Source organism: Phocoena sinus, chromosome 5, assembly GCF_008692025.1.
Source record: "Phocoena sinus isolate mPhoSin1 chromosome 5, mPhoSin1.pri, whole genome shotgun sequence".
In the NCBI taxonomy this organism is placed as follows: domain Eukaryota; kingdom Metazoa; phylum Chordata; class Mammalia; order Artiodactyla; family Phocoenidae; genus Phocoena; species Phocoena sinus.
This window is the reverse complement of record NC_045767.1, coordinates 2,450,702-2,465,513: the sequence shown is the minus strand read 5'-3', so window position 1 is coordinate 2,465,513 and position 14,812 is coordinate 2,450,702. Positions and strand designations below refer to the sequence as shown.

General features: G+C 61.2%; 1 protein-coding gene across 4 annotated transcripts; it reads left to right on the top strand.

Annotated features, from left to right (window-relative positions):
* The first annotated feature begins 1,078 nt into the window (after positions 1 to 1,078).
* On the top strand, positions 1,079 to 14,681 carry LRPAP1 (LDL receptor related protein associated protein 1). Of its 4 annotated transcripts, none has more exons than XM_032632828.1 (8): positions 1,079 to 1,346; positions 5,719 to 5,863; positions 7,496 to 7,620; positions 7,930 to 8,050; positions 8,372 to 8,530; positions 9,816 to 9,898; positions 11,130 to 11,231; positions 14,209 to 14,681. In XM_032632828.1, exons 1-8 carry the CDS (start codon positions 1,137 to 1,139, stop codon positions 14,269 to 14,271), a joined length of 1,008 nt encoding a protein of 335 aa, XP_032488719.1. In that variant the 5' UTR covers positions 1,079 to 1,136; the 3' UTR covers positions 14,272 to 14,681. The 4 variants fall into 4 exon arrangements, with proteins under 4 accessions (XP_032488719.1, XP_032488718.1, XP_032488717.1 ...); XM_032632827.1 differs by having other exon boundaries at positions 11,106 to 11,231; XM_032632826.1 differs by having other exon boundaries at positions 11,055 to 11,231.
* The last annotated feature ends 131 nt before the right edge of the window (positions 14,682 to 14,812 follow it).

Sequence of the window (14,812 nt, the reverse complement as noted above, 5' to 3'; positions counted from 1 at the left end):
GATTTTCCTGGCCTGGAAATAGCTGTTTGCTCTTACATTCTTTTGTTTCCTTAAAATCATTAACTCCTGAGACGTGTTCTTCCGCAAAGGTGAGCATTGTGGCCAGGCTTAGATTACAACATGGCCTACACCTAAAGTGGCTTCTCTTATGTCAAGAAGCCATGCCTGGTTCTCCTTCTTTGGGGTCTCCCTTGTCCCCCATCTGCCTGCACTCCCTGCCAGGCACAGTCCAGCGTCCTTACCAGATGGATTCACCCTGTCGCTTCTCAAACCATCCAAGCACCTAGGGGGTGCCTCTACCCGACCCTATAAGCTACTTGAGGGCCGCAATCTGCTTCTCACTCTTTCCCCGTTTCCTGCTCTTCCCCCAGGGAACTGACCGGCTCACTGGCCCCATCAAATTGGCCACGTTCAGTTTTGCTCGATTTACGAAACAGCAGGTGGGAAGAAAGGAAACAGGTACACAAGTATCTCTAATACAGAACAAGTGCATGGAAGATAAGCGGGATGCAGTTCAAAGACAAGTGTTGGGGTGCCAGCGCTCCCTGGGTCACAGGGAAAGCTTCGCGGGGACGGGAGCGAGAAGGCTGTTTTCCTCTGACAAGTGAAGGAGTGGGCTGGGTGGGTCTAGGGTTCCTGACAGAGACACTGACGCTGGAGTGCCGAGCAGAGGCCACCATAATGACAAGGAAGGCTCAAGACCAAGGCAGATGACACAGAAACAATCTAAGGTGCGGCAGACACGCTCCCGATTTCTGAACTGTTTACTCTTTCTACGGAGTCGAAGGGAAAGGGCGCTCCGGTCAATCCTGGCTGCGGGGTCGGGGCTCTTTTCTCCACCAAGTCCCTAGCAACCCCGCAATCCCAGCTAGGGCAGCCCTAGCCGCAGTTGGCCGCTCCCGTTGTCATGAGGCCGCGGCGTGGTTGCCTAGGAAACGCCCGCGTGCCTCCGCAGGGCTCCCCGGGCCTTGTAGTCCGCCGGCCGCCTCTCTTGGACCGGCCACACGGGGAGAGACTACAACTCCCAGGAGGCAGCGCGGCGGGTCCTGGGGGCGGGGCGGGTCCTGGTGGGCGGGTCCGGCCTAGGGCCTCTTCCCTCTCGCAGCTCCTAGGGTCTCCGCGTCTGGAGGAGGAAGATGGCGTCTGGGAGGGCTCGAACCTGGTTGCGGGAGCTCCGGCCGCCGCCGCTGCTACTGTTGCTGCTGCTCCTTGGGCCGTGGCAGGCGGCGGGCCACGGCGGCAAGTACTCGCGGGAGAAGAATGAGCCCGAGCCTTCTTCGAAGCGCCAGCCCGGGGGGGAGTTTCGCATGGAGAAGCTGAACCAGCTGTGGGAGAAGGCCCAGCGGGTGAGCGGCGGCCGGGCCCCTCTACCTCGGGGGTCCGCGGGGCCGGGGCTTCCTCTACCTCGGGGGTCCGCGGGGCCGGGGCTTTCTCTAGTTTCGGGGGTCCGTGGGGCAGGGGCTTCCTTTAATCCTGGGATTGGCGGAGCCCGGGCCGGGGTCTCTTCTAATCCTGGGGTCCCCGGGGCCCGGGTCTTCTCTAACTTTGGGAGCCTTCCTTGAGCCTTTGACAGCCTCACACCCGCCCGCAGAGGTAGGTGTGGGTACCCCTTGCCTTGCGCCTCCGGGAAGAGGGACCCTGGCCTGGTGATGACAGGCGAAGACTTGGGAGGCCTTGGTGCCTGGGCAGAAGGGCCGCCCCGCCAGTTTGAACTGGCAGCTTTGCAGCTGAGGCCGAGATCCCTCCCTGCAGGCAGACCCAGGTCTCCTGCCTTGCACGTTTTTGCCTTTTCTCCTACGTTGTATTTCTCTGTATGGAGAAACAAGAGAAACAGGTGACGCTGAGCACGGAGACGAGCCCAAGGACAGAGGAAATCCTAGAAGCAAAAGCCAGTTCTTGTTAAATCGGGTGAGGGGTTATGGTGAGGTGAGAGGAGAACACCCGAAACTTAAGACGCTGGTGAACTAAATCTAAATCCAACTGTCCTCATTTTAGAGAAGAAAGCAAGAAAGCCCAGAGGGCAAAGGGCGCCTCCAAGGTCACTCCGCCTGGGGGTAGAATTGGGACTACAGCTTGCTGCTTGGGGTGTGACCTGGACCCCGCGGCCTCCTCCTTAACATAGCGGCCCCTCCTTGGTTGGGTGGGGTTTGTTTTTAGTGAAATGGGTATTTACAAACTTCCCCCAACCCTCTGGGCCACAGCGTCTTCATGAGATCCAGGCTTCCACTTTTAAGCATTCCTGAGTCCTTGAGGAGAGTAAAACAAAGTAAGGACTGAGTTTTGGAAGAGAGGGGAAAATGGCGGGAAGGAAAGGCAGAGGGGAGGGGTAAGGGCTGGGGAAGGGATGTGGCAGGGGGACTGCAGGGCAGGCAGGGGCGGGTGGATGCCCCCAGGCCCAGCGCTGTTCCCAGACCAGTGGCCCTGAGGATCCTGCTGGGGGCCCAGCTGTCAGGGCCCACTGTGTGTGTGCAGCCTTCCCCGGTAAGAGAGAGCACTCTGGGCTGGAGAAGCAGGGGGGGCTTCCTGGAGGAAGGGGACCTTGTGTCCAGGAACCTACCCTGAGCCCTTCTGCTTGCAGGGCTGTCCTGGTCAGCCCCGCCTTGTCCGTCCAGATGCTGCTTTGCATCTGACCAGCCTGGGCAGCCTCTTCACACCTGGCTGTCACCTGCCCTCGAGCTGCACCCACCTGATCCGCCCCCCCACCCCCATGCTCAGTGCACTGCTGACCTGGGCAGCCTCAGGTCACATCTGTCCGAGAGAGTCTGAATCGGTTCTGCAGGAACCCCAACCCTGGCCCAGCCTTGGACGGATGGGCCTTGGACTGGATGACCTTTCCGGGCCCCTTGGCCCTGAATTCTACAATTGCACGTATAAGTCTCTTCTGCTGAACGAAATGTGCAGACCTTCCAGGGTGGGGTCCATGCCTGTTGGCACTTTCCGGGTCCCTCCTCACATCCGGACGCCTCGCGTGGGTAGGCAGACCCACAGAATACAAGCTGACCCGTCCTGGGCTCTCTACGCTGAGAAGCTTCAAGGGCGGCAGCGGAGCTGGTCCCCGGTGGCGAGCTGTGCAGTCCTCCCGGTGCCGGGCTGGGGTGGGCACTGCCGCTGCTCAGAGCCGGTGCCCAGGGCGGTGTGGGGCACCCGGCACACCTGTGCCAGGGTTCTCAGCCTTGGATAATTTGCTCTCTGGAAACATCAAATGTTTCTTTGTTTTCTAAATATGAAACGATCTCATAGCATGTCATGCCTAGTGTGTACCCAGGGTGAGGGAGAGGAGTCTGATGAAGGCGCCCGCCTCGCCCTCTCTTTCCAGCCCACCTTCTACGGGGGAGGGGGCAAGTGCCGCCTTGGTCCACAGATGCCGTGGTAGGGGCCTCCCCACCGTGAGACTAGACCAGGGAACTGCTGCTGTTGCTTCATCACAGCCCAGCACCTCCAGTCTTGACTTGCTGTGAAACTGCAGTGCCTTTAGATCCAGGCGCTTTAGAAGAGCTGTGGGCCAGACGGCAGGTACAGGGTTACTTCCAGAGCCCCGTGGGTCTTGTGACCTCTCCCGGGGTGTTGCAAGGCTCCTGAGCAGGGAGGGGCCGGAGCCGTCCTTGGAGCTTTGGGGGGTGGGTGAAGCCGTGGGAAGTCGTCCCGAGGGGTGCCCCTGTGGAGATGTCTGGTTGGCGTCTCCCTCCCGGGGTTGCCGCGCACGCGCGTGCGTGCGTGTGTGCGTGTGTGTGTGTGTGTGTGTGTGTGTGTGTGAGTGATAAGAACTTCAGGTAGATCTACCCTCTTAGCGAATTTCTAAATAATAAGTATGCAGTGTAAATAGTGGAGGGTGTTGGGCTGTGCAGTGAGCCTCGGGACTTGCGTAACTGCCTTTGTGCCCTTTGACCCGCACCTTGCATCCCCTCTTGGCTGTTGTGACTAGTGCTGCAGTGAGCATGGGACCCCAGACCTTTCTTCAAGGTCCTGATTTCAGTTCCTTCAGATAAATACCCAGAAGTGGGCTTTGCTGGATCACAGTGTATTGATGGTTCTCGTCTTCATTTTTGAGGAACCTCTGTACTGTTCTCCACAGTGGCCGCGCCAATTTTGCATTCCCACCAGCAGTGCACGAGGGTTCCCTTTTCTCATCCTCACCAACAGTTGTTGCTTTCTGTTTGTTTCCCATAGTAACCGTCCTAACGGGTGTGAGGCGGTACCTCACTGGGGTTGGATTTGCGTTTCCCCGATGGGTGGAGATTCGGAGCATCTTTCCGTGTGCCTGTCAGCCATTTGTATGTTGTGTTTGGAGCAGTATTTATTCAAGGTCTTCACCTATGTTTTAAAAATCAGGTCATTACTTCTATTCAACGTAGTTGTGGAAGTTCTAGTCAGAACAGCTAGGGAAGAAAAAAGAAATAAAAGTCATCCAAATCAGAAAGGAGGAGGTAAAAGTGTCTGTTTGCAGGTGATGTGATCTTATGCAGAAAACCCTAAAGACTTCACGAGATAACTTAGATCTAGTTAACAAAGTCACCGCGGCTACAGGATACGGAATCAACATACAAGCCTGGGTTGCATTTCTGTACACCAACGTCAAACTCTCTGAAAAGGAAATTAACGAAACAATCCCATTTACGGTAGCAGCAGAAATGATAAAGTACCCAGTGACATTTCGCCATGTGTCTTGGGCCAGTTCTTAACCTCCCTGGGCCTCAGTTTACCCGAGCAGCCTGCAGGGTGATTGTGAAAGTTGCAGAGGCAGAGGAGAAGGTACCGGGCTCGTGAGGCCCCTGGCTGAGAGCAGCTCCGTGGAGGGCGCTGTGCGCACCCTGAGCCTTGGGCCAAGGGTGTCCGGGATGCGGGCCCAGCGGCGATGAGCGGCTTCCTCCCGCCCAGCTGCTTGTCTCGTGGCTGTAGGTGATTTACTGCGCTTTAATATTTGACAGAGGCTGCTTTGCATTTGGAGTCTATTAACCACTTCTTTTCATGTGAGCCATTAACATTTAACTTCAAGTTAAGGAGGTTAGAAGGGTCCGGAGAGTGGCCTTTTTTGCCTGGGCTCTGTGCCTGCTGTTGGGGGCACCACTGTCACCCTGGGCATCTCCAGCCCTGAGCCCGCGGGCCTCCACGTTTCAGAGGAAGGCTGGCACCAGATCACGACTCACCCTTGTGAGACGCAGAGCCTCGGACGCTGCTGGGCACCAGTCTGCAGCTCGGGGCTCCGGCCCGGACATTGGCGCCTGGGGAGGTGGACAGCCAGGAAGGTGTGCAGGGGTCAGGTCCCAGCGCCCTCGCCCACTGTCCTGTCATCTGTGGGGAGCGCCTGCCTGGGGTGGCACAGCCATCTGGGGAGCTGATGCGCCCAAGGGCTACCTGGGGGGAGCCCCGCACTCGCAGCCTCCCCAGGGCCCCGGCTGGGAACGTGAGGCGTCCTGCGACAGGAGCCCCTGGGCCACCAGCTCCTGCACACTCAGGCTGCTAGTGGCGGGCGGCTCCCCGGGGACCTGGGATCTGACGAGCTGGAGAGCGGCCTCGGGGTGTAAGGGCCGGTGGTTTTCAGGCTGCGGGCAGAGGTCCCTTTGAGGCTCTCTTGCGGGGGCACGTGCGGGATTTTGGCCGCCTGGGACCCCGGCACGGTCTCCCCGTCGCTGGCGTCTGCTCTCCGAGGTCGGCGTCTCCCAGGCTGTCGCTGGTCCTCATGCAGCTGGGGGTCACATGTCCTCTCTTCTCCCCCCGTAGCTTGATCTACCTCCTTTAAAGCTGTCCGAGCTCCATGCTGACCTGAAGATACAAGAACGGGACGAGTTCAAGTGGAAGAAATTGAAGGCTGAAGGCCTGGATGAAGACGGAGAGAAAGAGGCGAAGCTCGCCCGCGGGCTCGGCGGTACGTCTCTTCTCAGCCCAAGGGCGGCGGTCGCCCAGGCTCGGGCCCCAGCTTCTTACCCGGACTTGGTTTGAGTAAGAGTCAGGGCTGTCCTCGTGAGCCTGGCCCTGGCAAGGTGACCCTCAGCCGCGGGCAGGCACAGCTGCCGGGCTGTCCTGTGCAGGCTCTCGGCACGTGGGAGGGAGGGCCAGGGCGAGGACGTGTGGCCGCGTTAGCGCACGAGCCACCAGGGCTGCTTGGTCCAGGGAGGCGGCTGGGATGGCCAGGTGCCCGCGGTCACCTGCACGAGGAAGCAGGGATGTTCCCAGGGTCTGGCCGTGTGAAGAGCACTGCCCCCGCCAGTCCAAGCCTTGTGGCCCCTGTGGCCCACCCTGCATCTAGGGCTCCCAGTGTGTCCAGGTGGCCCGGGGCTGGGAGATGGAGGAGGGTGGGGGGCAGGGAGAGGCAGCCGGTGGTCAGCCCCCTGCCCCTGATGCCCGCACCGCAGGCTGGACACCAGGAACACACACTCTTCACAGCTTACTCTCAAGGCTTCCAGTGGGCTGAGCTTCTGGGCAGGGTGCGTTCTGAGGCACAGGCAGTGTAGACAGGGAAGTGAAGCCGCAGGAGGTGAGGTCAGGCTGAGCGGGGCGCTCCCTGGGCTGGCTCAGCTGAGGTGGGCCCCCGTGGGGACCACTTGTGTCCACCGCTTGTCAGAGGAGGTGCTGGGGGTCAGGGGTCAGGTGGGCCACTGCTCGGATGAGGACCTCAGGGGTGGAGCACAGGGGAACGGGAAGCCCGGATCCAGAGAGGCCCGGGTGAGGCCTGGAAGGGACAATGGGGACTGTCTGCAGATGGGAGGAAGGACGCCCCGTCCTTCAGAGCCGGGAGGGTGGGGCAGGCCCACTCCCAACTCAGGAGGTAGGTGTGGGGCGCGAGGAGATGCTGGGAGGGGCGTCCTCCAGGGCAGACCCAGCAGCCCGGCCCCGCTGAGGAGCGCTCCTTCCGGGTCCAGTAGGCATCCGCCGCACCACGTTGGTGACGATGGTGCTGAGACGCAGGCCCCCGTCTGGCGCAGAGGCTATGGGCGGCACTGTGTCCTGGGCGCTACTGACAGACGACACCTGGTCGCTGTCCCACGGTGACCGGCCAGCAGCAAGCTGGAGCCAGTGTCCCCTCCCGGCTACCGCTGTTGACTTTTCACCGGAAGCTGCCGACTCTGAGGTTTCTCCTTGTAGAAAATCTTTTCTGCAAATAAAAATGTGACTTAGGCCGTGGCAGAGCTTCCCCTGGCCACCGCCCCGTCCATTCTGTGGACCGTCGTCCTCTCCCGCCCTCGCTGGAGTTCGCCCCACGACACAAACGGGCTGCAGGTTTTGGTTTAGCAAACCTGTGAAGCTGGTCCTAAAGGCAGTCCCGGGGATGCTGAGCCCGTCCTGCCGCACCACGCTCTCCCCCGCGGGTCGGGACAGAGGGATCGGCCGGAAGCACGCGGCCCCAAGGCCGCCAGTGTGCGCGGGGGCGTTGCTGGAGGAGGATCCCCGGGTTTGTTCGCACTCCTTCCGCTGGGTCCCAAGTGGGCAGGAGAGCTGGGCGGGCGGCGGAGGGGCGGCCCCCAGACCACGGCCTCGAGCCCCTCCCGTGCCCTCCTAGTCATCCTGGCCAAGTACGGTCTGGACGGGAGGAAGGACGCCCGGGCCATAAGCAGCAACTCCATCAGCCACGGCCCCGCCGACCACAGCCTGGAGGACCCCCGGCTGGAGAAGCTGTGGCACAAGGTACCCTCGCACTGCCATCCGCCCTGGAGGCGTCAGGCCTTGGCTTTTGGTTTTCTGCCCCTGCATCCCCTAGTGAAGGGGAGTGAAGGCCGAGAGCTGGGCCTGAGTACTCCACCTGGGAGCAAGGGTCCTGCCTGGCCTGCGGGAGTGATCCACAGGGGCACCCGTGTAACTAACCCCAGGTGGGCATGGGGGGCAGGGTGCACCCCGAGGCGTGGACAGGTGGGCTCGGCCTATGGGGGGACCCCGAGGCGTGGACAGGTGAGCACAGCCCATGGGGGTGTTCACTGGAGGTGGCTTTCCTTCCAGGCGAAGACCTCTGGGAAGTTCTCCAGTGAAGAACTGGACAAGCTGTGGCGGGAGCTCCAGCATCACAAAGAGAAGGTCCACGAGTACAACGTCCTGCTGGAGACCCTGAGCAGGACCGAAGGTGCCCCCGCAGGCAGCCCTGGCTCCAGAACGTTCCAGAACAGAGCTGCTGGGGGGTTGGGGGCAATGCCGTGCTGTCAGGCCTCCCTGCTTTCCGAGCAGGAATCTCGGCGTTTAGGAGCCCGTCGGGATGCCCATGCACGTCTGTGAGCGTGGGTTCAGATGAACCCGTTCTGCGGTGACACGGGCCACCTCTCCTGTCACCGCCGGCCTGACTTCAGGGGGACTTGTGGGGGGCTCGGGACCCGCCATGAGAGAGTCAGCGGGGGTGGGGCTGCGGTGGCTCCATGACATCTAGACCTCCTGTCTCTGGCTCCCGCAGAAATCCACGAAAACGTCATCAGCCCCGTTGACGTGAGCCGCGTCAAGGAGGACGCGCTGCAGGTGGGCCACGCCGAGCTGAAGGACAAGCTGCGGGACATCAGCCAGGGCTTCGACCGCCTGCGGAGAGTCAGCCACCAGGGCTACGGCGACCAGGCCGGTGAGCCCTGCGCCCTGCGCCCCGCTGCCTGGCGGCCCGGGAGACGGCAGCAGAGCCTCTCCAGCCCCTCCGCTCCCAGGGCCACACACCTGGGCTGCTTTCTCTCCTGGAAGGTGCACGCACCTTTATTTCTAGCCTCACGGCGTCCTTTAACCCTCACGGTGGCCCCCCGCCCCGCGCATTGGGATGGCTTCCCTGCTCCTGTGCAGACAGCTGGCTGCTCGGGCCGAGGCCGGAGCTCCTCGCTGGGTGCCGCCCCCTGGAGGATGGCCTGGGCCTCTGCGCGCGTCTCCCGCGGGAGCCCGCGGCTCGTGTGTGGTGCGGGCTTGCCGGAAGTCGGCCAGGTGCTCTTTGTACCGTCTTCTGTCACCCGTCCGTTCCTTCTCCGGCCTGTTCCCTGAGCACCAGGCCACCTGGCGGGTTGCTGCTGTCGACGCGGGGTGCGTGCAGTGGGGACGCGAGGTGGGCTCCCTGCTCCTCCGCGTGGCCCGGCTGCCCCGGGGCACGACTCTGCCCTGCCGGGCTCGCCCCGTCTGCCATGGAGAGGGGACCAGACCACCGTGTGGAGCCGCTGTGCTGATCTGCTCAACTGCCATGGAGCAGGGACCCCAAGGGCCTGGCCGTGCAGAGGAGCGGGGCAACTGAGGCTGTGCCTCGGCCCCTCCGCTCCCGGGGCTGCATCCAGCCGGACCCTGCTGCTGGCCTGCCGAGTCCTGCCAGCAGCGCCCCAGGGCCCCGGGCAGCAGGGAGGGCCCGCCGGTGGGGGGTGGGACAGCTGGTGAGATGACCGCCGGCAGGCCGCCGTGGCCACTTGGTCCCAGCCGCCTCCAGCCGCGGGAGGGAGGTGGGTGGCAAGCCTGCGCCGTCGTCACGTGCTCTCGGGCGTGGCGGCTGAAGTCACAGGGTCCCTTCCATTGGGTTTACTTGGCTTCAGAGCTACAGGGACAGGCAGCGCCCGAGCCTCAGCCCGGAACCGTGGGTAGGGGACCCGTGGTCTGAACCTCGCCCCCCACCCCCCGAGCACTCCTGCTCGCTCGCGCAAGGGCTTCTGCGCCCGGGCAGCAGCGGCTTGACCAGGGGCTGGTGAGGGCATCGCCGAGGCCCCACCCAGCGGGCCCCGGGAACCGCAGACTTGAACATGTGTGGAAGGTGTGCTCCGGTCGGCTTCCAGAGGACGCTGGCGTCGCGCGCAAAGCACCGTGCACCGTGCAGGTGGTCTGTGTGGCCCTGCGCGTCCCGGGCTGCCGCCGTGCAGGTCACCGAGCCTGCCTTTGCTCCTTCACAGGCTTCGAGGAGCCTCGGGTGCTGGACCTGTGGGACATGGCCCAGTCAGCCAACTTCACCGAGAAGGAGCTGGAGGCCTTCCGGGTAGGGACGGCCTCTCGGCCACGGGGTGTGGCGGCGTCTCTCCCAGCGGACTTTCTGATAATGTGGGGAAGGCCCTCTTCTTTAGTCCTAGCAGATCAGCGTTTCCACGGGAACGTTCTCTCTCCTTGCCGTCTGCGTCCCTCCGCTGCCCCGGTTGGCGGCCCATGTGGGGCAAAGCTGGCCTCCAGTGAACAGAGTGGCTTCAGGGCATCTGCTTAGCTTTGGGTGCACTGGGCACGAGCTGGGGCTTGTGGAATGAGTGGATTGACAGGGATTTGGAGGGGGAGCCAGTAGGACCCTGCAGGGCCGCAGTGCTCGGCCCGGAGGGAGGAAGGGTCTTTGGGTCCCCTGGGCCTCCAGGTGGGTTCTGCAGTGGCAAAGCTGCCACAGGGCAGGGGGTCAGGGATCAAGGAAGGGCACAGGCCCGTGGGCGTGAAGCTTCCGTCTCCTTGGACAGGAGTGTAGGCAGAGGGGAGCCTGCCCGGGGCCTGGGGAGTTAGGATCGCCGACACATTCAGCAGGCATCTTGATGTGGGCCTGGAGGCACCCCTGGGGGGCGCTGGGGGAGTGTAGGGGTCGGGCCTGGAGGCCCACCTGCGCTGGGGTGGGGGGAGCCTGGAGGCCTGGGGGGTGGAGAGGACGGGGGACAGTGCAGGGCTCAGGTGCCACATGTCAGGCTGGATATGGGGTCAGGGCCAGAGGGGACCAGATGCTTGGCAGGTGCCATTTATCTTGGGAGTGGGGAGGGAGCGCATAGCGTTGTGATCCTTGGCCCCTGAAGGCCGTCAGCTTCTGGTGGGTCCCTTTAGAGAGAAGGGCTGCTCACCTGATTTCCACGTGTGCTGCTTCATGCTGGCACGGCAGCCGGGAGGGTGGAGCCTGCCGTCCCGCTCGGCCCCCAGAGCTACCCTGGGCGGGCTGCACGGGGAATGGGCGCAGGGTGTGCAGCCTTCAGAGCGGGGGAGCCCCGGCCCTGGCCCGCCTCCTTTGTGCCTTTTGCACAGGGATGTGTTATCTATTCGAAAATAAACGAAACTTAAGCGTGCAGCCACCTGCCCTGGGTGGTCTCCCGAAGCAGCTGTGAGATTCCATCAGGGACCCTAGGGTGGTAGTGAGAGTGCGTTGGGGTAATTCAGCTGCTTCAACATGATCCTAGGAAGAGCTTAAGCACTTTGAAGCCAAAATTGAAAAGCATAACCACTACCAGAAGCAGCTGGAAATTTCTCATCAGAAACTGAAACACGTGGAGAGCTTAGGAGACCAGGAGCACGTCAGCCGGAACAGGGAACGGTACGCCGTGTTGGAGGAGAAGACCAAGGAGCTGGGCTACAAGGTGGGTGTGCGGCCGCCGGCCAGGCCTCCGCGGGAGCGGGCACGTGACAGTTCCGTCAGCGCCGGCGCGCCGGCCCCCTGGCCCCCCGGCCGCCCCTCCCTGGGCCTCGGCCCCCCCTCTGCAGAGGGGACGGGATCGTCTCGCCCTCGCGGAGCTTGGTGGGAGCAACCACGCAGCTGCTCCTGCTGGGGGACTGTGCAGCCCTGAAGGGGTTCAGCTGCGGGGGGTGGGGGGACAGGGACTGCCCAGGCCTCCCCACCCCCACCTGCCTCTGGGTCTGTTTAGGGCCGGGCTCTGAACCAGGTGAGCAGGGAAGAGGCGCACACGCGCGAGGCGGGTGGGCGGGCAGCCAGGGCTGGAGCCGGGCCCTTCCAGCCGCACCACTGGCATCCTGGCCCCCAAACATGTGGCCTCACACTGGCTCCGAAGGTCCTGTGCTCCTGCGAGCTGCCCACGTGGCTTTGGAGGCTCCTGAGCGGACACGGGAGCCAGCGGTTTCCCAAGCGTTCGGCCTGGGGCGCAAGGAGACCATACTTGGCTCCAGAGTAGCGGCAAGGGTCTCACGCAGGGCGCTCCTCACGTGCGGCTCAGTGGGGCTTGCAAATACCCTAAATGGGGGCGCTGGCTCCGTCACGGGGTGACGTGTGAACGCCAGACAATGCTCAGGTGTGCAGGACATCCAGACTGAAGCACCAGCAGGGCCGCTGCCCGCCCTCCCCTGCTCATTCGTGGTGAACCCACAAATCCAGGCACTTTCCAGCCACTAAGACGTGAGGGCCCGTCTGCAGCAGAGCCTCTGGTTCAGGTTAAGAGGAAAGGAGGGGCGGGTGGTGTGGACCCTCTGCAGAGCCAGCAGCACAAGCGAGGTACGTCGCCACAGACGCCCAGGAAATTCAGAACAGAGGAGCCGGGCCCTGGAGGGAGCCTCCTTTGTGCCTTTTGCGCAGGGATGTGTTATCTATTCAAAAATAAGTGAAACGGGGCTTCCCTGGTGGCACAGTGGTTGAGAGTCCGCCTGCCAATGCAGGGGACATGGGTTCGTGCCCCAGTCCGGGAAGATCCCACATGCCGTGGAGCAGCTGAGCCTGCGCGTCCAGAGCCTGTGCTCTGCAACGGGAGAGGCCACAACACTGAGAGGCCCGCGTACCGCAAAAAATAAATAAATAAAATAAACGAAACTTAAAAAGTGAAAGAAGACCAAAGTACCGAGAAGGAAGAGAGCATGTGGATTCTTTCCTGTGTTTGGCAGAGCCGAGCGGGGCGAAGCCAGGCACCCCTCGTGGGGCGTCCACCTGCAGATCACACCGTGGCGGACTGTACAGCGGGGATGAAGAGGGAACTGGGGTTCCTGGCTTCCCCGACCGTGGAGAAGGGGCTCTGACGCGCTGTGAGCACCGGGGCTGCTGGAGGAGACCTCCCCAGGTCCCCGCCCGGCCCGGGCTCCTGCGCGGGAGGCCGGCAGCACCGGCCCACGGGGCTCTGTGAACTAGGAACAGAAAGAGCAGAGCCCAGGCCCTCGGGCTGCCACGGCGGCACCCGCCATCACGTGATGAGGACAAGCTGGCAGGAGCCGCGGACGAGTCGGAGTCTTCATTTGCTGCTTTTGAAATGACGTGCTGTAGACAGCCCGCCACGACAGGCCCCTCAGCCCACGGGGTCACCTCCAGAGCATGAAACTCTGGTGAGCGGAGGGGACCATGGTGCTGGGCCCTGTAGGACGTCTCCTGTGTGAGCCCCGTATGTGTGCTGCCGGCAGGGGCCTCGCCTCGGACCTAGAGGTGTGCAGACTGAAAGTAAGCGGGTGGAGAAAGGTATTCCACACCAATGGGACTCAAAGCCAGGACAGCAGTACTCACACCAGACAGAACAGACTTGGAAACAAAGACTAACAGGAGACACAGGTAGACGTTACATAATGGGATCAATCCAAGAAGACGACGTAACAGTTGTTTAAATGTAAATGCACCCAACATAGGAGCAACTGTGACCAGGCATAAAGGGAGACATTGACGGTAACAATAATAGTGGGGGACTTTGCCACCCCCCTTACATCAGTGGACAGATCATCCGGACAGAAGGTCAGCAAGGAAACACAGGCCTTGAGCGACGCACTAGACCAGATGAACGCTGTAGACACCTATAGAGCATTCCATCGGAAAGCAGAATACATGTCCTTCTCAAGTGCACGCAGGACATTCTCCAGGACAGATCACATGCTGGGCCACAGAACAAGCCTCAGTAAATATAAGAAAATCATATCAAGCATTTTTTCCAACACAAGAGATTGAGACTAGAAATAAACTACAAGAAAAAAAAAAACTCCAAAAAACAGAAGCACATAGAGGCTAAACAGTACGCTACTCAACAATCAGTGGGTCGCTGAAGAAATGAAAGAAATTTTAAAATACCTGAAGACAGGCAAAAAGACAACTTTCCCAAACCTAGAGGACACAGCAAAAAAAGAGGGAAGTTTATTGCAATGCGGATCTACCTCAGGAAGTAAGAATCTCGAATAAACAACCTAACCTTACAGTTGAATTAGAAAAAGAACAGACAAAACCCAACGTTAGTGGAAGGAAAGGAATCAGGAGTATCAGAACAGAAATAAAGACAAAAAAAACCCAGAAAAGATCAGTGAAATTAGGAGCTGGTTCTTTGGAAAGATAAACAAAACTGATAAACCTTTATCCGGACTCATCAAGAAGCAAACGAGAATGGGCCCAAATCAACGACAGCGGGAACGAGGACGAGGGGGTGGAGAGCGGGAGCAGCGCTGTTCCTCGCTCCTCGCTGTTCCCGATGTGCCTTGGGGGCTGTTTGTGGCTAACGAGCCGCCTTTATGATTTATTTATGATCAGCTCTAGACGGGTGGGTACTTGGACAGCAGGATCACCCAGCTGAGAGTTTTCGGCGACAGGCTGCGTGTCTCGGGTCATGAGCAGATCTGCTAACTGGTTCACCTGTGCTGTCCCCGCAGGTAAAGAAGCATTTGCAGGACCTGTCCAGCCGCATCTCCAGGGCTCGCCACAACGAGCTCTGAGGCCCCGGAGCCTGGCCGGCGGCACAGAGGAGGCGCCAGCTGCCTGGGGCTCCTGAAGACGGGCCTGGGTGCTCAGGGGTGGCTTGTCCCCAGCAGAACCTCAGGGTGGGCGCGAGGGGGACGGGCCACGAGGGGCCTGAGAAGGAGGGATAATGCCGCCGGCCGGGAAGAGGAACCCCATGATCCCTCCCCGCCCACCCCTGGCTGGTGGCCCTGTGCCCTCAGCACAGCCAGCCGTCACCTCTGTTGAGAATGCAGTTCCCAGCTGCCCATGGAGTGGTGGTCCCCTATGCTACACGGTCACAGTTTGCATCAAAATCTTAAAAATCTGCCACTGGAAATACTATGTACAGAAGTCCTTACAAATACATTGCAGTATTTAATTAAACCTTGAGGTCACTGAGGCGTCACTGGGTCCCATCTCACTGTGTCTGCTGGGCCAGGGGACTTAAGTCTCAGGTGAGCTGAGCGGCTCCAGGCCGCCGTGCCAGCTCCAAGGCCCTTCTTCCACCCCTTCCCCCCCCAACCTCTGTGGCATGAG